The 24,655-nt window shown below is 44.6% G+C and overlaps 1 protein-coding gene across 1 annotated transcript in view; it reads right to left on the reverse strand.

The window, feature by feature from the left end:
- RRAS2 (RAS related 2) overlaps positions 1-24,121 on the reverse strand; it is an 81,126-nt gene extending 57,005 nt beyond the window's left edge. Inside the window, exon 1 of the mRNA XM_045016389.1 lies at positions 23,779-24,121. Coding sequence (XP_044872324.1) covers positions 23,779-23,883 — 105 coding nt within the window. The 5' untranslated portion in view covers positions 23,884-24,121. The remainder of the gene's footprint in view (positions 1-23,778) is intronic.
- Between the last annotated feature and the right edge of the window lie 534 nt (positions 24,122-24,655).

Here is a 24,655-nt window from a genome sequence, read left to right on the forward strand (position 1 = left end):
TAATTGCCAAACTAGGTCTCTAATGAGCATGTGCAAACAGATTTTTTTCCCCAAATGCTCATATCTTTGCCAAATTTGGGCAGAATTTTACAGGAACAAAAGGCACATCCCAGATCATGACTCCAAAGCACAGGGGCACTAGATTTTTTCAAGGGAAAAAGATACCAAGAGGTTCTGGGGATTTTTGTTTTTTTAAATGGTAAGATCAACATCTCCCCCTCACCTTGCTCTGGAAAATGGCTCAACCATTTTGGCTGAAGCTTCCAAGAAGAAAGAAAAAAAAAAGAAAGAAAAAAAAAAGAAGCAGCAGCAGCCATCAGAGGCAGACACCCAACATTACCAAGCTTTAACCATTTGGACTGAAATTTTCAAAATTATATGCAACTGAAAACTGAGCATAAGGTGCATTTTCAGGCAACCTTAAAGCTGGGGTACCAGCCCCATCTATTCCACACACACAGCTCAGAACACTATCAGTAAGTCCCTACATGTGTAGAAAAAGATTTAACCCTTTTACATGGACATGCCCAATATTTTTTTAATAACTGTCTATTTTGTCATGACCAAAAATGTTTTTCCTACAGTTCTGTTTTCTCTCCTTTGCAGTGGATCAATTTATGTACTTAACATGTGTCTCCACTGACACAAGCACAACTGCAATGAGAACAATGAATACATTTATATCTTCCATCAGCTGAGTCTACTCATTACACAGGCTGGCAACAGGTGGTAGGTATTCATCTGAGATACAAGATCGTACACAAAAAGGACATTCAAGTAAACTCATTTTATTAGTCCTTTATACCTTATTTGTCCAGCCTGCAAAGATGTTTATATTGGACTACAGTTTCTTAAACTCTTCTGGCTGCAGGAAATAAATTCACATGATGAGTGACCCTCAAAACTTCAATATCATCCCTTCCTTCCATTTGTAATATGTGCATAGCTAGTGCTAGCAAGGCTAATATACATCCATATATATAAATAAGGCGAGCACACATTTATTATTTTCTCCAGTGCCACAGACTTCGTAACTCAGGGAATGTAAACAAACCACCTGTAACTAATTACATGAAATATATTTTCCAGAAGTTCTTAGGTTTCAAAACTGCAGGTTCATATTTTCTAACACTGGCTTAATTAGATGGCCCTACCACTCTGAACAGTCCCCATTTGCTTGGGATAATCCTAAATTTTCTGTTGTGTGCCAGTGCTAGACCTGGATAACTCGATATGCCTGACATGAACAACTGGGGGACCTCCGCGACTTAAGGAATTGGCGTCCCATCTCGCTCCTCAGTGACGACTACAAAATTGTAGCCAAGGCCATCTCACTGCGGCTAGGGTTCGTGCTGGCGGACGTGGTCCACCCAGACCAGACCTACACCGTCCCGGGCCTCACCATATTCGACAATCTGTATCTAGTCCGGGACCTCTTGGAGCTTGGGTGTAGGGATGGGCTGTCGTTCACCCTCCTGTCCCTGGATCAGGAGAAGACGTCCGACAGGGTGGACCATGGGTATCTCCTGGGCACTCTGCGAGCATTTGCCTTTGAACCTCAGTTTGTGAGTTTTCTCCAGGTGCTGTACGCTTCCGCAGAGTGTCTGGTCAGGCTCAACTGGACCCTGACCTGGTCAGCTTCAGGCAAGGAGTACGGCAGGAGTGCCCCCTCTCAGGCCAGCTGTACACTCTGGTGATCGAGCCCTTCCTCTGCCTCCTCCGCAGGAGGCTGACGGGGTTGGTGCTGCGAGAGCCAGAGCTGTAGCTGGTCCTGTCAGCATATGCCAATGACATGCTCCTCGTGGTCCAGGACCTGGGTGACTTGGCCTGGCAAGCCTCCACCCGTGCCATCTACTTGGCAGCCTCCTCTGCCCAGGTCAACTGGGTCAAGAGCGCTGGCCTGTTGGTCAGGGACAGATGGCAGGTGAGCTCCCACCCACCTGCACTTCAGGCCATCTGGTGGAGCACAGGTCCGCTGCTCTCTCTCAGCGTTTACCTTTCTGCCACACATCCGTCTCTGCCAGAAAACTGGTACATTTGACAGGCAGGGTGATGGAGCACCCTGGGAGGGCACTGGTGCGCAATCAACTAGTCCTGTCCATGCTCTGGTACCGACTCAACACCTTGGTTCCGGCCCCAGGCTTCCTGGCCCACCTCTATACACGCTCATGCTCCACACCCTTCACTTCCTCACCCTCACATCCCACCCCAACACAAAGTGGTGGGACCTCCTGCCACCTCTAGAGGGTGAGGAGCCCCAGTGAGCCAGCCTATACACCGCCCTGGTCCCGAGCCCCACCAGGGATATCAGTTGGCAGCTCCTTCATGAGGCCATGAGCACAGGCGTGTACTTGGCACGGTTTACCCCTATCCTGGCTCCCTTGATGCCTTCGAGGAGCAGTGGACACTATCCGGGATTCTCTGCTCGGTGTCCCCGTCAGGTTCCCTTTGTTTGACCCTTAGACCTCACTCCCGTCCCTGTTATCTCATTAGTTGTCCCCCAGAATTATTTGGTTTCCAGGCCCTGTGGATCCTCCCCATAGGCTGGGAGACTACCCTACCTAGCCCACCCACTTCCTGGTTCCCAATAGGATGAACAATTGGGGAGCATGGGGGTGGGGGGTTGAAAACAAGATTTGTGGCAGTTTTCTGGCTCTAGAAATCACTACCCCTCCTGCTGAGTGTGACAGCTTCTCAGCTCTGCCAAAGCAGACAGATGAGACAAGAAAGCAGCCTCACTCAACCTTCCACCACCTTTCAGTCCTTGGAGCAGCTGCAGTCCCGCCTCCTCCAAAGAGATGACATGGAGACAAACAAAAACCCAGGTGGCAAAGGTGCTGGAGAGATATGGGAAGGCAAGCAACTGTATTTCCCCTTCCAATTTATTAGGGGCAACAAGCCCACCAGCTGCCTCTTCCCCATACTCAAACACACCCAATGGAATGGGAGACGGTAGCAGGTTATAGGATTACTTTTCTGCAGTCCTTAGATCTCCTGGCAGGTGAGGGGAGCCAGGATCTCTGTTGGTAGAAGACTATAGTTTCTTCTAGTTAAGTAAAGACCAAAGCAGACTGTGAAGAACTTCAAAAAGATCTCACATAACTAAGTGATTGGGCAACAAAATGGCAAATGAAATTTAATGTGGATAAATGTAAAGTAATGCACATTGGAAAAAATAACCTCAACTATACATACAATATGATGGGGGCTAATTTAGCTACAATGAATCAGGAAAGATCTTAGAGGCATCGTGGATAGTTCTCTGAAGATGTCCATGAAGCGGGCAGCGGCAGTCAAAAAAGCAAACAGGATGTTAGGAATAATTCAAAAAGGGGATAGAGAATAAGAGAGAAAATCTTTTTGCCCTTATATAAATCCATGGTACGCCCACATCTTGAATACTGCGTACAGATGTGGTCTCCTCATCTCAAAAAAGATGTACTGGCATTAGAAAAGGTTCAGAGAAGGGCAACTAAAATGATTAGGGGTTTGGAACAAGTCCCACATGAGGAGAGATTAGAGGCTAGGACTTTTCAGCCTGGAAAAGAGGAGACTAAGGGAGGGATATGATAGAGGTATATAAAATCATGAGTGGTGTGGAGAAAGTGAATAAGGAAAAAAGTTATTGACTTGTTCCCATAATATAATAACTAGGGGCCACCAAATGAAATTCATGGGCAGCAGGTTTAAAACAAAAAAGGAAGTTCTTCACACAGCACACAGTCAACCTGTGGAACGCCTTGCCTAAGGAGGTTGTGAAGGCTAGGACTATAACAGAGTTTAAAAGAGAACTAGATAAATTCATGGAGGTTAAGTCCATTAATGGCTATCAGCCAGGATGGGTAAGGAATGGTGTCCCTTGCCTCTGTCAGAGGGTGGAGATGGATGGCAGGAGAGAGATCACTTGATTACCACCTGTTAGGTTCACTCCTTCGGGTGCACCTGGCATTGGCCACTGTTGGTAGACAGGATACTGGGCTGGATGGACTTTTGGTCTGACCCAGTATGGCCATTCTTATGTTCTTCTGAACAAGAGGAGGCTTGTCCATCTCAACATTATACATGGCGGAGAAATTTAGAATTAAGTGGGGACAAAATGTTAGGAATCTTTAGTCTAGTAGAAAAGGAAATCTTAATAAAAGCCTGACACCCTGTTAAGGCTCAGACAAAAAACCTAAAATCCATCATAATGCATACAAACCCTCTATCAGCTAGGGATCAAACAGTGGGGCCCCGACTTAACTAGGAAGACCCCATACTAACCCTTACTTACCCCTCTCCCCATTGGGAAAACGTTAACTGTAAGACTAGTTCTTGATGTACAAAATGCTCTTTGTAAAAAGCTTCTCTTTTTTTTTTCTTCTTAAAGATTTAGCTCAAGTCCGGAAACGCTACTGAGATTCATTGCTTTCATTACGGGTGTTTTTCAGATCAAGTTTAGATTAAATTAATATCTAGCCCTAACTCTTGCAGATTTAGATTGCTCAACATATTTACCTCCCCAGCTACTGCCAATAACTTGCACACAAGAAGGGTATTTATTATACAGTCATACAAAGACAAACGAACATTTATTTGCTATCATGCTTATTGGTTTCCCTTCCTGATAAATAACTATTCAATGTCAAAGTATCAGTCTTCAAACACTCCCCCAACACAAGTCAAAGCAGCAGAGTATGAGGGGCAGCTGCTAGGAAATGTATGGAATGCAACCTGTTGGGAAGGTGGCAGATAAGGCAGCCCACTTCTGTGTTCTGTATTATGTCAGCTGTCAGGATAGAAAGTGAGAGCTCCCTGAAGTCACAGAAAAGCTGAAGCTACCACTAGTATTAGTTATCTTGAATGTCAGACAAATATCTATGAAAAAGTATCACTTTTTCAGCCTTTGTAAAAATGGAGATTTCACTCAACACGAAAAAAATCCTGCTCAGTCAAGTACGTTAATATTGTAATATGCCATACATCCACTTTTATTCTGCTATTCTGAAGAGCGGGTGCACTCGTTTATGAAGGTGAATGAGGACTGGAAAGAATTAGACAAGATTAATATGCAAGCAAAGCACACTTGTGTTCTTAAGTACCTAAAAGGATACACACAAAAAAGTTACTTTGACAAAGAGTTTGTTTTTTCATAGGGCATGTCATAAACAGATAGTTAAGGGTTAAGGGTCTGTTTTACCTGTAAAGGGTTAACATGCAGTACCTGGTGACCACCTGACCAGAGGACCAATTAGAGATGAGATAATTTCAAATCTCTGTGGAGGGAAGCCTTTGTCTTTGAGAGAACTCTTTTTGAATCTAAGAGGACAGTCATGTCTCCAAGTTCTCCTGGAGTAGTTTCTACTAATTAATAGTGAGTATTAATTAGAAAGGTGAATTAGTCTTATGATTTGATTTCTATATTTGCAATTGTGTGTTTGCTAAAGGAAATGCTTTATTCCTGTTTGCTGATATTGCTTTTTACTGAGAAAAGGGGGAGAGGGGATTCTCTCCAGAGATTGATAAGGTTATACCCTATGAGTGTCCAGCTTGGGCTCATAGAGATTCGGTATTTTCTTTTTATTCTTTAATAAATTCTTTTCTATTAAGGACTTGTTGGTCTTTCCTTGGGTGGATTCTCAGGGAAAGGGGAGGGGGAGGTATCCCTCTGTAGTTGGATCCCGGTATCTCTCCTAGGAAAAGGGAGGGGGGAGGAAGCAGGGGGAATGGTTTGTTTCTCCTGGGTGTAAGAACTCCATGGATTTGGGGCTCTTGGAATCCCCTAGGATTTTGGGGAAGGACTGTGTCTCAATTTACATTTCCTAATTGAGTGGTGGCAGCTTACTAGATCTAAACTAGGATTTTAGTTTAGAGGGAAACCAAGTCAGGTCCCCACATTGGAGCCCAACAGTTCCAAGTGGGGGTGAGACCTTTGACATGGTGGCATGCGGGTCCTCACCTTGAAACCCCCCAGTTTCAAGTGAGGGCAGACCCAGGACAGGGCATTCTAGTCAAAATGTCTTAAGTTTATCTTTAAAATAAGAACGTATCATGGATTTTTCTGCTCCACTATTTAGATGGACTTTCCCAGCAAGGCACAAACTGACTGAAGGGTAACAACAAAACTGACTATACACAGAGTGCTGACAACTGCAAAAAGTAAACAATAGAAAAATATTCCCTCCAATCTTTCAGTTGGAAGAATTCAGATGGCCACTAAGTCCCCTATCTACAGCCAGTTTTCACGTGGATCACGTCCCTTTAACTATAAAGATTCCAATTCCAGACTAACAATATTAAACTCTCCTCTCACCAAGGAAGTGCTCCCCAAAATCCCAATCTAGTATTTGATGGTATACTTAAAGTTAAGTATCCTGCCCATTAGTAGATTTCTTTTTAGAAACAAAGCCCTTAAAACAAATGAAATTCCCTCTGCCGAGATTACAGTAACCACTTCTAAATTAGAAACGCAATGCCTTACTCAAATTCAAGCTATTTAAACCATGGTGTTTGTGATCTCAATTGTGTCTACCATTTCCCCTGCTCCATCTGAAAGCAAACCTATCCAATCCAGAACGGGGATATAGATTCCTCTTAGTGAAGTTATCTGGCAAGGATGAGAAATAAAACGAAGTTTGTACCCTATGTCTACCCTATGTTATTTTCCAAGACGTTTGGCACCAGTCATCACCACCCGAGCTGAATCAATGGTAGTATGAACAGGGGACCTAGTGCAGAAAAGGCTCCCAACAGCTGTGTAGCCCTTTCAACAGGTACAACTAACAGTGGTAAGAGTGGGACCGGCTACATGAGGCATAAGAGGCACTTTCATGTCACCCGAAGCAGAACACATAGCAGAACAAGCAAAACCTTTGAAACCTCATTATCTTAGCTGGATCCATCAGACTGATCAAGGTAGAGCCAACAAACAGATGCCCCAAAATAGAAAATAGAAAAATAGAAAAACTAAACTAAGCTAAACTAAGATTTGAGTGTATTTTTTATTTTATATATATATAAATAAATATATATAAATAAAATACCTAAGCTACTTCTGGACAGTTCAGTTATTTTATGAAAATTAACATAATGGAGAAAATGAGGTTAGTTATACAACTACTCAGACAGAAAAACTGGGGGACACACAGGACCCTGGCTACTAATACCCCAAGTCTATGGAACATTAGGATCCAGGGAATTGTGCATACCCTTAGCTGTCGTGTTTTGCTCAAAAATGGTTCCATGGCCATGAAACTAGTTACACAAGGCCTACAGCACTGTGAAGGCTGTGTCATGGAAAAGAATACTTTTTTTTCCCCCCTGAAGCCAAAGAAGGTTGGAGGAGGGAGTTCAAATTTATCAGACACCTAATAGCCAGAGTCCAATACAAAAGATGGAAACCCTTCCCCCATGCAAGGTCCAGGGTCAGTTCTCTTAGAGGAATTCCAGATTCTCTCCACTTTCTGTATCAATCCTAGGCTAGTTATGTAAAGTTCCTAGCTATATTTCTAAAGACCAGTGTATGAGGAGAGAGATTGATGTGGTAATTCAGAGGAGTGTGTGGAGGAGCAGAGGGGAGAGCAAAGATACAGGGGAGGAGCTCTACAATAGTGTAAGAAAGGAAAGACAAAAGTGATGAACTGCAGAAAACAGTGAAGTCAGTAAGAGAACAATTATAACAAAGGCAAGAGACATAAGGCACATTTGGGCGGGGAGGGAATGTATCAACCAACTTAATTAGATGTGGCACACGGTAAGTAATACATAGCTGTTTTATCTATTTAAAATTACAAGGCGTCTTTGGACACGACAGCACAAGTATTTTGTAGTATGACTCCTAGGCTTAGTCCAGAGGTTAGAAGTTTTACAGGCCCTGATTAAGATCATACAAGTTCTGTCTCAGACAGTCCTGTTATTCATACCCAACAGGCAAAGCTTAGATTATCCTGTCACAACAAAAGATGGCAGTTAGAGTGAATAGAAAGGGAGGCCTTTATTAATTTAATGCTAATGAAAACTGAAGGGGAGTTTTCTAGTAGTAATTCCCTGAGCATCAAAACTAGATTGTTTAGAAAACTCATCAGCAGTTGTACTAAAGCTGCCATGGGCCTCAAATAGGCCAGATAATGGTGAGGCTGCTTTTAAACAGCTCCATATTGATGTCATCTTCTGCTACAGAGCTCTCCAGATGAGATACTCCTCTCCTGCAGTAATTTCAAACATGTAATATAGTTTAAAGGTTTACCAAGAATACTGAGAAGAGATGTGGTATTGCACTGATCTAGAGAGGTCACTGATGTATTTCACAGCTAAGACAAAAAAACTTGATAGCTTTGTAAGCATGTGAAATTTTGAAATCCTTTCCAGTTATGTTTAATTGCAGAAGAATGCACTGATGCAGCCACGGAACAGCTTTATTTAAAGCTCACCATTGATACAGACACAGGCTGACACATCCATAACTTCACTGTGACCAAAGCCTTTGGCAGCTTAATAGTGTATCTCACACAACCTGAAATAATGATGTGGATGGTTAGTATATAAAAGATGAGAACTCTAAGGAAACAAGCCTTAGAGTATTTGCCACTGTTAGCCTGTATTAAGTATTGTCAGTGCAATATTAAGTTTGAGATTTAAAATAATTCATAAGAAGGGAAAAATAGATCTTGAGAGACAGAGGGGGTCCAAGGTGACAAGGAATCATTTGAAGAACCCTAGGAAAACACAGGTATCTGGACCACTGTGGGATAATAAATATCACCGTTACTTGGCCCCAATTTATCTTGCAGGGTAATCTGGTAAAAGGGAAAGTAAGCCAAAAGACCTAAAATAGTGCATCCGCTCTCCCTACCTGGGTGATCAAGAAAATAAGTTCCACCTCTTCGGTATCTGCTCCAACATGCAAACAGAGGAGAGGTCTACCCTGAAAGGAGGGGGAGGAGGAAGAGGGACATCATAACTGTTAACTTAATTTTTAAGACCATTTGACTTAGTTCTCACTCCCTTGCCGCCAGTAAACACCTTGTCTGTTGTTTTTGCCTTGGATATACGTAGCCTTGGTTGACAGACCCCAATGTCCCAAGACTAGAAGAGGATCTCTCACCTCATTATTCAGGTCTCTGGCTTTCTCTCCTCCCTGGACAATCCAGATATTGCTTTCCATGTGTGAAGCTGAGCAATCCACAGCTCAGACTGCTAAACTTCAGGGAATGCTAAAAAGGTGTGATGTACAGTTATGTATTTTAATTTATTTCTTCAGATTTATAGAAGCTATTAGGTACCTATTCTATAAATACAAAAATTAAATATGTAATGAACTACAATTATAGTAGCTACTTTGCAAAAACCTAGTATTTTGTGACTAACCCGACAGCTGCTATTATCACTGACGAACTACTGCATGAGCCTGGACATTGTCCTCAAGTGATAATCCTACTAAACAATAGTTAGGAATGTGCGGTAACAACCAATACTGGAATAGATCTTTTGCTCACACATAGGCCTAATTAGTTAGTGTCTAAGGAAACAAAACTGAGAACACTCAACTCTTCAGTTATTTGGACATTGTGTGTACCTGACAAATAGCATAGAAGTAACCTTTCAAGGATCCTATTTACAGATTAAGGTTTCCATAGGATGGCTGCATCAGTAGGACAAAATACCCAGCGTTAATCCATTGCTTAAACTGAGCTATAACAGCATGCCTTGAGGGACGCATACACTAAATAGGGTTCACTACTAGTCATTTCTAATAATATCTGGAAAGTGCATGATCAATATTAGAAACCAGTGACAATTTCCATCCATGATGGAATCAAGGGAAGACTCTGCCAGTCAGAAGGCTACTTTTTATGTAAGAAACTAGACCAGACCAGGGGTTCTCAGCCTTTTTCTTTCTGAGACCCCCCTCAACATGCTAGAAAAACTCCAGGGTCCAGCATGGGGCTGGGGGTTTGGGAGGGAGAGACTCAGGGCTCCAGGACAGGGGTGGGACTCTTGGATATAGGTGTAGTTTGACTTCTATTTTGGCAGGGGGGGAGGCAAGGGCCAGCAGGCTCAGTTCAGCTCCGCACCGTGGAGTCCGGGGGGGAGCGCCAGCTCCTCCCCGACTCACCTCAGCAGGCCACCCACCTGTCTGGGGCTGTGTGCCAGTGGCTACTCCCCAAGGACTCTACCAGCCCCAGAGCCATCCAAGCAGCTCTGACCAGCTGCGTGAGCAGTAAAAGGAGGCTGGGAGTGAGGAGCAGCCACAACCCTGGGCACCAGCTGCAGACGGGGAATGCCATCTGCCAGCTGCTCTGCACTGCCTGGATCCCGCTTCCCGCCTAGGACCTGGCCAGAGGGCAGTGCCTAAGTGGGGCTGGAGAAGAGGAGGTGGTGGGAGATGGAGCTGTCCTCAGTAAGGCATTACTTACCTGCTCTCGGTAAGGCATTTCAGTTTGGGAGAGCAACACCCTTGTGCCTCTTCAACTCTGCCCATGTGCTTAAGGTTTCAGCCCTGCGCCACTCCCAGTTTCAGCCCATGGGAAGAAGAAGGGGGTGCCACCACAGCTCAAGGCACTGGGTTTCAGCGGTGGGGACCTGCAGATCCCCTGAAAGGGCTCATTGATCCCCAGAGGGCCACGGACCCTTGGCTGAGAACTGCTGTCTAGACCGCTGTACTGAAGACTTTAAGAGCAAATGCACATCCTATTGTCAGTGTTCCAGTAAATAACTGTGCTGCTAGTATTATCCGGCATTCACTAGTTCACTCTAAATGATATGTCACTTTACACAAAATAAATATACACACACACCCCAGTTCTTGCTGTCTCCTTATGGTGCCTAAACAAGTAGTTGCAGGTGTGAACTACTGAATGGAAGCCCTTCTACATAGTCTTAATTGACTAATCCCAAGATTCTATCATCTGCAGCACTTTAGGTAGCAGCACATACACAAGCCTACCACGAAATGCCTTTCATGTTCACAAGATAAGTAAAGGGCTCTCCTAAAAAAAAAAAAAAAAAAAAAAAGGAACATGAATAATCACTTCTAACCCTAGATCTTGTTGCAATCCATTTATTTTCCTTATACTGTGAAGACAATTTTAGCAGAAGATATTTAATAACCACTACTGCCTTGATCTGCATATATAGGATTTCGTATAGTTACCACTGGTCTACTTTTTCACCTTTTATTCTGACAGATGAAATTAAGCAAATACAGTAGCCAGGTTTAACTGTCATTTTTCAGCTTTCAGTACATTTTGATTACCTACAAAATATGTAATGCTCAGTTCATACCATGGAGAGAGTTAAGCTTACCAGAAAAACCTGAAGTTAAACTTAGCTCTCAATATTCTGAGTTACTGCAACTGCAAAATAACAGAAGTTTTTCACATTACACCATGCAATAATGCAAGGATTTCCTTACACATCTAAAGGGAGCTCCTGAATGAGGTATCTTACCAGCTGTGATTGTAGTGCTTTCAGTAACAAGTGTGAACCACAGAAATCATCATGTGACAATAAGAGTCATTAATACCTGAGCTTTGAGTCTCAATAATTGAAACTGTCTCACAGCTGTCTCCTGCATAAGGCTTTTCACAAAACTACAGTGTTCATACATTCGGCTCATAGCAGAGTCCTTCCCAGTTGCTAGGTCAAAAGAGGATGCCGCCACTGGTCTGCCTCCAGCATCCAGTTAGCATTTAGTACTTATTACCTGACTGACTTTAATAAAGGGATTGTAAAGGCTTTCTATGTGACATTTCTAATACCCAGCTTTTCCTATCCACCTAAAAAGCTGAAAATCTTGTTCAGACTTATGTCTCGATTACTGCAACGTTATTTTTGGATCTTAAATTCAAACTTTCCCTACTCATATCCATTCAGAATGCTGCTGCAAAGATCACTGTCCCAGCGCATGCTTTGACCACATCACCGCCCACTTTCCAACCCTCAACTGTCTCCCTCTTCTCTATCACAGGAAACATACGCTATTTGTCTTCACTTTCAAGGCCTAATCCCCACACCCATCATCTCTCATCCATTACTGAGATGTCAACTCTCGCCTCTGATTGGCCCATAATACCAGCCTCCATCATCTACCTCTTAACTTCTCAAACAAACACCTCCCATGCTTTCTCCCAGGATGCCCTTCATTCTTGGAAGGAGCTCTCAATAAACATCTGCAAAGCTACATCATTATCCTTCTTTAAAACCTTTCTTAAGTAACTCTCCTTTGCTGTGATGCCTACAAAAAACAATTTTGGGGGGGGTGGGGGGGACAACTATGGTTAGGCAATGGTCTTGGCACACTAGTGGCCTATCATGCTAACCAACTTTATCTCACTGTTTTCTTGTACTCCAGTCTCTGTTGCAAAACTGTTGTCTCTCATCTTATACTTATGATTCCTGGACTAAAGAGCTTATAATCTATTTCTGTCTGTACAGTACACATAGAACAGTGGGGTCTTGGTCCAAAACTACAATTCCTGGGCACTACAGTAATATAAAAAGTCAACCATATATACTAGTTTTTTTTATTTATTAATCCTTTTAATCAATGCTGAGGCCTACAGCTTGTTCTCCTTGCACATGACTAGGGAAGGAAAATTAAGGGAATTAAAATCTATTTCCTCTTCATTCATCTCCACCCTACTCCCATGCCTTCTGCGGCTTTGGATGCCTCATTGAGCTGCCTTGAGAGTGGTACAAGGGCCTTTCCATTGTGGTTCTTCCACTGAAATAAGAGGAGGATATGACCCCAGGCTGAGCACGCCATAGGCCAAATGCTCATCACAGCCATTTCATGAGGGATAGGATAGCACAATGTGCTGCTACACCACCACTTGGCTCCTCCTCCTCTAAAGATTTCTAATATTTACATTATACAAAATGTTTAAACATGTTTAGAGAGTCTGAATACAGTTCTTCCAGGCAGTCTATGTAGCCTGCAGCACTAAACATGAACTGTATTAGTCACTTAAAGTGAACTAGTAAAGGAAACACTAAAGTAGAATGTTTTTTAGAAGGAGCTTTCAGTAAGATATTAAAAACAGTAACGCATAGACCATACTTAACCGTCCAAGTTTGCGAAGAGCCTTTCTGAAGTGCATAAAGACATTTATTTCTGCATGTGATTACGTGACTAGTCTAAATACATAAGCATGACGTGTCCTTCAAATGTAGAGAGCAGAGAAAGTCAAGATAACCAGTCCAGCTTAAGTAAATATCTCTATATTTGCTCTCTCTATCGTTTAAGAACTCTTAGTAAAGGGCAAAGAAATGCTCCCATGTTTATGAGATCTGCCATCTCAGAGCATTTGACAACTATTCCTGCACCAGCACTGAGGTGGCAGGAAGAATATGGGCAGATTACTGAGAGTACACAGGAGTGGCTGGTTCAGAGAGATTTTGTTGAAGGACACCAGGGCATATTGCTACACTCAATGGAAATAAAAAGTAGCCCACAAGCAGAACAGGTAGGACTTCAGCTTTCAAGGTCAATTAGTTTCACATCCTCAGACTGCTAAACTGCTGACATATACATAAACACAAGCAGTCTCTATACCTCACTCTCAATATTCTAAACAAAAAACTCTAGGAACCTTTCAGAAACATTCCTAGCTAGACAAAGCAACCACATGTTCTTGCTGTATAATCTTTAGAGGCCTATCAAATTCATAGTCCATTTTAGTCAATTTCACAATAAGGTTTTTTTTTTTTTTTAATGTAAATTTTCTGATTTCACCTATTAAAATCTGAAATTTCACAGTGTTGTAATTTTAGGGGTTTTGATCCAAAAAGGAGTTGGGGGGGTTTCAATGTTATTGTAATGGGGGGTTGCAGTACTGCTACTTTTACTTCTGTGCTGCTGCTGGCAGCAGCACTGGCTTCAGAGCTGGGCAGCTGGAGAGCCCAGCTCTGAAGGCAGTGCCACCATCAGCAGCAGTGAAGAAGTAAAGATGGCATGGTATGGTATTGCCACCCTTACTTCTGCGCTGCTGCTTGCAGGGCGCTGCCTTCAGGGCACTGCTTAACAGCCACCACTCTCAAGCTGCCCAGATCTGAAGGCAGCGCAGAAGTAAAGATGGCAGTACTGTGACCCCCCCTAAAATAACCTTGTGATCCCCTCCGCCTGCAACTCCCTTTTGGGTAAGACCCCTCAATTTGAGAAATGCTGGTCTCCCCTGTGAAGTCTGTATAGTATAGGGTAAAAACACAAAAGACCAGATTTCATCATCTGTAACGTGTTTTTCATGGCCATGAATTTGGCAGGGCCTAATAATCTTTGTCCTTCTTCCTGTACGATACCTTTTTTAATACCTGTCTCCCCTTTTGTTTTAAATGTGAAAGCCCTTTGAACGGTGCTATTATACAGAAGAAAAAAATTTCATTCTGTGTATCAAAGTGTAAGGAATATACCAAAACTGGCATGCTGCACACACAGTCATAGCCTGAGAATCTATGGCATCTCATCCATCTGGATTTTGATGACTTATTTGAAGGATGTGTTCCTGGGTGGGTAGTGAAGCTTACTCAGAGGCCAGAAATTGTATAAAAGCCTCTACAAAACTACTGAATATACCATGCTGAAGTTGCACAAAGCATTAGCCATCAGGGACTGTCAAAACATTTAATAAGTACTCTAAAGTCAACTTGAATTTTCAGATTAAAAAGTAACACCTGACTCCCCTTCTCAGCTTCAGCACAAGACATCACCACAGATTCAGTTTTTGTTTGTGTTTTTTTTTTGGTCCAACAGTCAACTCTGAGATTCAGTCAGCTCTTGGATAACTTACTTTAAAAAAAAAAAGTCTTAGTTTGGTTCCAGTCAATGAGAATTAAAATTCTTCAAGTACAGTTATTCTCAGAAAAATGGCAGTATAAGAAGTGCCCCCTTAACACCTGTTCACCATGTGTATGCAAGTCATATTCTTGCTCCACTGACAAATGTTTATGACTTTTAGTACTGCAGAGCCAATAAAGCTGTGGATGACTACATCCAATTCATTCTACTGACATAACGCATCAACAAAATGGTCAACTCAGTTCCAATTTCAGAATCTCTACTACTGGTGATTATGTAAGCAACGGAAAGAACCACAGCTTGATTTGTAGCTCTGGTGGTTGCAATAATCTCACTTGTAAACTGAGCCAAATTGGTAAAGACAACAATGAAATTACACAGGACGCAAATTCATTTTTACACTCACTTTTTCTCACTGATTTTACTAAATTAAACTTATTTTAAGTATTCTTACACATCCAGCCTCCTTTAGCATATTGTTGCATTAATATGTTTTAAAATGTAATGGTGTTGAACTAAACTCAACTGACCTGTATTGAGTTACATCCAATCAATGCCATCTCAAGGTTTAAGTGACATTTACAAATGAGTAAATTCTTGTAAATCACTGCAGTCTACTCAATATACCAGATTATGTTACTTTTGTGACAGAGTAGATTCTGAGAGAGAAACAATTGTGCAGATGACTTTCAGGATTCTGTTACAATTGCTGGTATTGTAGAGGTCTTGTCTAAACTTGTAATATTTCAGACTAAATACTTCCATTGTTTTGTAGAGTAGCTTGAAGTGTTCCTAGTAAAGCCTATGGGGCACCGAAAGAACATCGGTACATTGTTTATAATACAGATTGCTCAGTTTAGGCATTAAAAACTACAAGATTGTAAAATAAAAGTGGAAAGAATGGTTAAGTATTCACTAGGATCCATTTCTTTGAGCAAGGAAATATGGAATGTTACAGAGAGTTGAGTAAGAAGGGAATGTGGGGTATTTTGTGACAGGCCAGTGCATGACAGCTGGGGAAAAGCTATTGTGGCAACAGCTGTGTGTGCTGCACAACACCCCCTACCCCCACAAAATAAAGTCACTCTTTCCAGCTATTTTTAGTCCACTAAACCACAACCTGTTAAACTGCCCTCTTTATTTTAAATGTAATCTGCCTGGTGACTTTTGGATCTGAATGTGTTCAGCCATTTACTGTATTTCTGAGGAAAAAAAGAACTATCATACAACTTCACTTTAGTGCACCACCATTACTTAAAAGCCAGGGCAGTGGTTCTCAACCAGTGTCCGCAGGCCCCTGGAGGTCCATGTTTCAGAGGTTCCATGAGCTGCGGCGCACCGCAAGGCAGAAGCCCCAAGCCCATGGGCAGAGTTCGAAGGGGACACTGGGGGGCATTGCCATCCCAACTGCAGAGCTTTACACAGAGTAGGTCAGTCCCTGGGGCAGTTCCACACACCCTGCACCTCCTCCTCTCCCCAATAAGGGCCCGCCCTCCGGTCAGGTCAGAGACAGGAGGCCAGAGCTGGCTAGTGTGAGGCAGCTGCTGCTCTGGCTGATGCCATGGAGTGGGCAGCCAGGACACTCTCCTGTCTCCTCCTCCTGCTGCCACTGCAGAGGGCTGCGGCAGCTGCTCTTCGGCTCCCCGTCCCCTTTGACTGCTCGCGCAGCCGGTAAGAACTCCTCCAGGGCTGGGGCCGGGAGAGCCTGCAGGGAGCAGCAATCAGAGGGGGCCCTCCCAGCACACAGCCTCTTGCTACCCCTCTCCCTGCACCCTGAGCTACACCCCTCATGATACACAACCCCTAGCTATGCCTCTCTCCACACCCTGAGTGGTTTTCAAACTTTTTGAGCTGAGCCACCGCCTCCCCCCGCCTTTGAGTTATAATTTTTGGTTGTCCCCTCCTCCCACCCAACCCAGACAGGCTAGGTGGCCTGCTGAGGTGAGTCGGGGGGGTGGAGGTGGTGCTCCCTTGTCAGGCCCCACCATGCAGAGCTAGCCCAAGCCCCACCAGGCCCATCCCCTGAAAACAGAAGTCAGTCTATGCCTATGTCCGAGGGCCCCCCTCCACCCAAAGCCCCGACACACGCCTGCCCCCCCTCCCACCTGGCAGCTGGAGCTCCAAACCCGCCCTGCTTGGCCTGGAGTTTTATAGACCCAGAAAGAAAGAGGTTGAGAATCCCTGAGCTAGAGGATTAAAAAAATACTTAAAGGCATTTGCCTGAGGAAATTTATAATTTTATTAGAAGTATGAGATTGGGGGTAATAGGGCTTTAATATAAACTGTAAATTACTAGCATAGAACAAAAATTAAGCTCTTAATTTTCATTTTGTAGCATGGTTTACTACTATATTTCAGGATCTGCAAGTATTAGCATTAAAGTTATGATGTTTTGGACAAATTCCAACATGACTACATTCTTTCTACAATTTCATTTGGATATACTATTTTTCTTCACTTCCTGCCCTAAACTGTTGTGTTGCTGAGCAGTGTTAAAAAAAGGACCGAATCCTAGAAATAGATGAAGTGGCTTTTACTTCCAGGATGAAACTGATTAGGGCTCATACACACTACAACAATAGTAATAAATAAAATCCTGGCACCACTTTATCAATAGCAAATCTCCTAATGACTTCCACAGAGCCAGGATTTCACCCCAAGAATTCCTAGGGATGGCACACTGCTCAAAAGATTCCTATTAGACCTATAACACTGGCCTATTCAATCAGACTCTAAACAGATTCTGTGTAATTTTATGACAATCAAGTATTTTAAAAGTTAAAATAAAGGGAAACTGTTCATCAACATTTACAGCGTAAGCTAGCTTTTTCTTAATTTTGTACTACCATGAAAATATAATTAGTTTTTAAACTTGCTATAGAAGCAAGATCCTTATGACTGCACTCCAACTAACTGAATAGTCGTCATTTCTTTTAGGGGAGAGTGACCTATCACGTATCTTTGTTAGAGATCAGATTGTAAGGTCTTTGGGGCAGGAATAGTCTGTGTGGCAGGGACAGTTTTTGTTCTGTGTACACAATGCCTAGGACAATGCAGCCCAAACCCTGATGGGGACATTTCGGCACTACCACAATACAAAAGAACAAGTGGGATAAAGGAAAATCAGTGTCTGGGGTCTATTGTCAAAAGTCAAAGCAGCTTTACAATGCTGAAGGGGACTAGGCCTTCTGCCATTCTGGGCCAATTAACAGTGCAATGATCTGCAGTATAAATGTTAATTCATTAGTAGGTGGGACCAAATCTTGTCCAACAAAATATTGTATTTTGAACACTAGTGAAGCTTCACAATAGAAACTAATTAGCAAGAAAGAGCACAGAGATAAACCAGTAGCTCAGCTTCCTTTCTCCACCACTGACCTCCCACCCCCATAATTCTTAGTTCAACAGAAAAAAGACTGGGATTAGTTTACTTGGTAATGGTAATAGCATATTCAGGTCTTGAAGGAGGGACATTGATTTAGTACCCAAGTAAAAGGTGTACTTTGCATGCATTTTAGAATACAACTTCCAAAAGCCTTTTTGCTGGACAATAAGTCTTCAGTCAGTTTACAGGCTATGGCACAGTTAAGTGATAACATCAATGCTTTGTCCATATTTCAACTTTCAATCAAGATTTTGTAACCGATTTAAAAAAAAAACTACCTCGTTTACAGCAGTTTGTCTCCACATAGTAGCCTTTCTGCCATCACAACAGTGCTTGTCCATTTGTACCTACCACCCTAACTATATATTAGTGCATTCTGGGAAAGTCTGCGCAGCCACCCCATAGTGCCTCAGCAGGGACAGTGTCCTGACAATACACACAGAGAATCATGTGAGGCAACACACTTTGGACATTCTACCACATAGTGCTGGGAGGAAACTCCACCAACCTAACCAGTTACACAAACATAGTTAGGCGGTCCTGTCTGGACTGCAAAAACAGCCCGCAAAACTGGTTACAGCAGGAGTGCCAAATTAGCCCTATGATGGGGTGAAATACTGCCAATGTTACTAAGAGTTTAACCCCATGCTGTGCAAACAAAAGCCATGTTTAGATCCAGCCATATCATGCTGGTTATAACCCAGTTAACACATGTAGTGGGGACAGAACCTTTTTATTTGGTATTAGGTAATGCAATCCTCAGATGAGTTTACTCCTTAATCCTATGAAGTTCTGAAGTGAAGTGTGCAACTTGCTTTAAAAAAAAAAAACATAAAACAGTATATGACTGTAGTTTTTATACAGTTCTTAAAGAAGAGAGATTTATTTAGCAACCGTTAAAAAAAATACTTGATTTGCCACAGAAAAGCAGCAAAAGAATGAATCTCTATGCTACAAGACAACTGCCTTTGTAACACTGTAGACATAAGGCCTTCCTAGCCTCTAGTCCAGGGATCAGCAACCTTTGGCCCGCAGCCCCCCAGGGTAAGACCCCTGGTGGGCCGGGCTGGTTTGTTTTGCAGCACCTGCAGCTTCGGCCCATTGTGGCTCCCACTGGCCGCAGTTCGCCGCTCCAGGACAATGGGGGCGGTGGGAAGCAGTGGCCAGCACATTCTTCAGCCCGCACCGCTTCCCGCCGCCCCCATTGGCCTGCAGCAGCGAACTGCAGCCAGTGGGAGCCACGATTGGCCGAACCTGCGGATGTGGCAGGTAAAAAAACCGGCCCAACCCGCCAAGGTGCTTATCCTGGTGGGCCGCGTGCCAAAGGTTGCCGATCCCTGCTCTAGTTGCTGGTCCTGTGCCAGGAGGGACCTATTAAATAGCATCTTTTGCTATCCCTAGAACATACAGCAAGTATTGAAGAACCAACTTTAAAAATGCTTTAAATTCTAAGGGTATGTCTACACTTGGAGTAGTGGGCGTAATTTCCAGCTCAAGGAGATATACTCTTGCTGGCTCTTATCCAGCCAGCATACTAAAAATAGAAGATAGCCCTTCCCACTGCTTTCACTGAAGCAGCTAGGGGTTTTCAAATTTTTTGGTGGCCTCAGAGTGTGGCCACCAATTCTTACTAGTGGCCACTCTGACAGTTTTGCCTAAAATATTTAATTTTAGGCAAAACAAATAAGTATGCATATATACATGTCCAAATTATTGTAATTTATTTATGTAGGGATTTTTTTTTGGCAGACTCAATAATAAAAATAATGTACAGTTGTCTCTCTTCTGTTTAGGTCCAGTCCAAGGACAGACACAAATAAGGTTTTTCTTTTGTTGTTGTTGCTTCTCATTGCCTTTTAAAAAAAAAATGAAAAAAAAATAAAGAGTTTCAGACTAGTAAGCTGTGAAAAGCCATGCTTGTATGTTAATATCACCTTTCAAAGCCTCCCAGCTAGCTACTAATACTGTGAAAATTTGTATTAACATACAAATATCACTTTCCACAGCAGATTTCCTCTGACCCAGCAAGCTGGGGAACAAATTAAGCCCAAGATGGGAATGTGGGTAGGGAGGCAGAGGGGCCTGGGGCAATGGGGGGAAGGAGCCTAGGGCTGGAGCCCACTGCTGCATGGCTGAGGGACAGAGCCCAAAGCCCAGGGGATGGGGCCCAGGGGATGGAGCCCAAAACCATGCAGCTGGAGCTTGCCGCTCACCACCCCAGGGTGGAAGCCTGACCCCACTGCCTGAGAGAAGGTCAGGAACTCACTGGCTGTCTGCTCCGCCAACATGCGTCTCCCCAGAGGGTGCAAGGCCCAACCCCTGCTAGCAGCCCTGGGGAAAGGGCGGCTGCTTTGCGCCCCCCTGCCCCATTCACCACCCAGAAGACTACGGCCACAAGAAAAGCCCCTGGTGGCTGCATTTGAGAAACACTGGGCTAGCCGCCCCAAGGTACTTGCCGCCCAGAGACCCTAGGCCTATACTCACAGTAGCTAACATCCTACAGAGGCTACATTTTTAGCACACCAGCTTAATGAAAGCTAGTGGAAGTATGCCTCCTGGGGCTCAGAATCACACCCCCAGCTCCAAGTGTAGATACACCTTAAGAGCCAAACTCTCCTACAAGGACTCTTATAAAGATGACAGTCCCCTCCCCTCCCCTCCTCTCCTCTCCAAGTCAGAAGCAGCACCCTACAGGACTAAAGGAACCAGACAGGAATCAAGTCCAAGATAGCATGAACAAAAAACAGGCCCTTGGGTCACACACGGATATCCAGAGAGCCATACTTGAAGTTAAGCCTTGTTTAGCACTAGTGTCGCTATACCCATGCTGACACATACAGCCTGCTTCACGTAATTTTTGTGCGCAGGCAAGGCTGCACAGGCAATACCATCTAAGGCAACGGTACCAAATCTGAACCTGAATGGTAATCTGTAAATTTTAGCTTCACTCATCCAAGGATAAACTAATTATCTGCAGCTACAAGCAAGGAAGGATTTAACAAAAGGTTTACAATTATTCTAATCTTACCACCTCTGAGTGGATTACTCTCCTGCAACACTAGCAGAAAATGTTTTGCAGTACTCCAAACTAATAGCCAAAAATAAAATTTGGCGTCTAGCCAACGACAGTATGTCCATCAAATGAAGGCAGCTACATCATATAACAGATACTTATGGCTCATTTAATGACTGCATTTCAATTTCTACTTCCCAGTTTCTCCATTCTGGCTTAAAATGCTTCATCCAAATAGCCCTAAATGTACAACTCAACTGTCCAGCAAGGATATCAATCGTTATATTAAGACTATAAGTAGCTTTTAAAAGACCAATCATAACACCTTGTAGAACACTGGCTTTTCTAGGCGATCATATACCCAATGCCTCTTCCCAGCTTTGGAAAAAAGTTGTTCAGATAACCCCAGTTCGCTCATGGTGCAGATTCTACTACCCCATCAGAACATTATTTAGTATAGCTAAATGAGCATGCACAAAGGTGACATTAGGATTCCAAGATAGCACTTTCTATACTGCTGTCATACTCCTATCTAGAGGAAAGAAGTGAACTGAAAATCCACCCCATAACTCCTTCCCTTCCCACAAGATGTTGCTCCGCTGTCATCTATACCAGCACAATGAAGAAAATTAAAAGGATCCAGGAACAGCTACAGAGAGGTGTTGTTTTTTTTTAAAACGCCTTCAAATCAGTACTACAAACATCAAAAGCAATGAAATGGAGAAGAGGAATGAAAGAAAAATTACCGTAAATGAGATATGGGCGAAGAAAAAGGCAAAACAGGAAACAGTCCTATTAGAAATGTCCTGAGATACATAACCCTATTACCTGTTCTGTTGCTTTTCCTGAGGCAGGAAAGTATTAGAATAGTGGCTCCAATGATCTGGAGTTTAAGCACACAGCAACAAACCAATTTAGATGTGCTTCAGGCTAAGTCTACACTATAAAATTAGCTCAACCCAGTTACATCCCTCAAGGGTGTGAAAAATCCACACTCCTGAGCAGAGTAGTTAAAACAACCTGTGCCCTAGTGTAGATAGCACTAGGCTGACTGAAGAATTCTTCTGTCAACCTAGTTACCACCTCCGAGGTGGATTAACTTTAGGCATGGGAGAATGCCTCCCATTAGATCCTGATATTATGCTTAGTGTGTCTATAGATGGAAGCAACAACTGAGAGGCATAAACCACCCCCATTTTGAATGTGGCAACTCTGCGGCTGAACAGTTTATTATATCAACATCATTAGGTAAATCACTCATTTTAATAAAAACATTCATCTGGACAGAGGCCAGAATACCAACATTCTCCTTCACTTTGCTATGCATGCCCCCCCCAGCCACCCCTCTCTCCTTAAACCTCTGTTGCCCCCCATAAATCCAGCCATTTTATTGTTTATTTCCAAGTATATAATTTCCTGTTAACAAGTTCTAAGGGATCTCTTCATTTTCCACAATCTACTATCTTTAGTAATTACAGTTCAGCAGGTAGCAGCTTCTGACATACAAGTGACACCCTTCAATATTCCCTCCCCCCCCAGTTGTATAGAGTTAATTCACTATTGTAGCCTTTTTAGCTGGGAAAATGCCATTAGATGCCAATGAAGTGTCAGATAATGCTACAAGCAGCAAATTCTAATTGGAAAGCATTTAAAGATACTGCAATTTGTAGGAAGGGAGCCTATCCTCAGGTACTATGCAAATATGAATGGGAACACCTCTGCCCCCTACAAAGGGACATTAGATATAGCAGAATACTACACATGTCCAACCAGTGGGCTTGGAAAGGAACACTATTTTCAAACAGAGCTCTATAAAAACATCCAACTAGGAGGTGTGGCATGAGGCAACGCTCTCACTCCAGAAGCTTCCCTGGTGTTTGCTTGCCACTTAGATCTAAAGTTGACAAATGCATCTACAAAGTATCTTGGAAAAGCAACTTTCACCCTGTTGCACAGATGAGAACAACTGAGGCAACAAGAGGCCAAGGCACTTGCTCAAGGTCACACTGAAAGTCACTGGTCTAAAACCTGGTTCTTCAAACATTGCAAACCTCAATGCACCAGCTCTCACCGCCTCAGCCAGTTCTACACACCAGCACCTCCAACCTCGAGCTCTGCCAACTGGGCAGTGTCCAGCCCCTGCCCCCTCAGAGCATGGGAACACAGCAGGGGCCCCCATCCCGGGAAAAGCCACCACCCCACACCAGTGCCGAAGGAACAGGGCAGGTCCCACCCTGAGGCAAAGCCACCGCTCCTGCCAGTGGCCAGAGAACAGGACCGCCCCCTCCTCCCCCCCCGTGCCTGGCGAGCAGGGACAGGGAACAGGACCGCCCCCCAAACCAGGCAAAGCCCCCCGTGCCTGGCGAGCAGGGCAAGGCCGGACCCCCGGCAATGCCTGGGGAGCAGAGCAGAGCGGAGCGGGGCCGGGCCCGCCCCGGGGCACTGCAGGCAGGACAGCGGCCGGGCCCCCACCCCAGCGCCCCTGGGGACAAGGCAGCGCGCGGCCTCTCCTCCACCCCCGGCTGCCGGGGACGGGCTGCCGGGCCCTGGGGCTGCCCCACCCCGGAGCCGGGACCCGGAGGCTCCGCGCGGCGCCGCGCGCCTCACCTGGATGAACTGGATGGTGAGCGCCGACTTGCCCACGCCGCCGCCGCCCACCACCACCAGCCGGTACTTCTCCTGCCCCGGCCCGTCCCTGCAGCCCGCGGCCATCGGGGAGCCGAGCAGCGCCGCCGGGTCCGGGTCCGGGTCCCTCCCTGCGCCTCCGGCCGGGCTGGGAGCCGCAGGCCCCGCTCCGGCTCCTCCTGCTCCGCGGGGCGGGGTCGCGGCGGCAGCAGCAGCAGCAGCGCCCGGAGCTCCGCGGGGCGGGGAGCAGATCCGCGCTGCCGGCCCCAACCCAGCCGGCTCCTCTCCGCGGCGGCCACGGGCCAAGTGAGAGCAGCGGCGGCCCCAGCGCGGCTACACAAATGGCCGTCGGGGGCGGAGCCGTCCGATAACGAATATTCATGAGGAGCTTGGGGGGGGGGCAGGACAGCGCAGAGGCGTGGGGGGGCGGCACGGGGCGGGCTTGGCGCCGCGCCAGCTCCAGGTGCAACGGGGGCAGGGCACTGAGTGTCCGCTCAGGGGTGTGGGCTGCGATAGTAACCCCGTCCTTCCCCAGCCTCAGAAAGCAACAAGCGAGCTGCCTGCCTAGGGCTGCAAAGACACAGGCCTGTGTGTGGCACCATAATCCAGCCCCTGGCTGCTTCTAAATGATGTTAGTCTTCAATTACTTGATCCCATTGACTTTTCCCTACAGGGATCTTGTGGGGCACTGGAACAATATACGTGGTGGGAGTGCTGAGAGCCATTGAACCAAACTGTAATCCTTGTCTCTAATGCAAAGCACTTCAAGCACCCCTAGTTCCAGCACCTCTGGCTCCTGCTGCCTTCACTAGCCAGTATGGTGGGTACTTGCTGACTATTCAGTGTTAAATTTTATACA

The sequence above is a fragment of the Mauremys mutica genome, chromosome 4 (genome assembly GCF_020497125.1).
Source record: "Mauremys mutica isolate MM-2020 ecotype Southern chromosome 4, ASM2049712v1, whole genome shotgun sequence".
Lineage (NCBI taxonomy): Eukaryota > Metazoa > Chordata > Testudines > Geoemydidae > Mauremys > Mauremys mutica.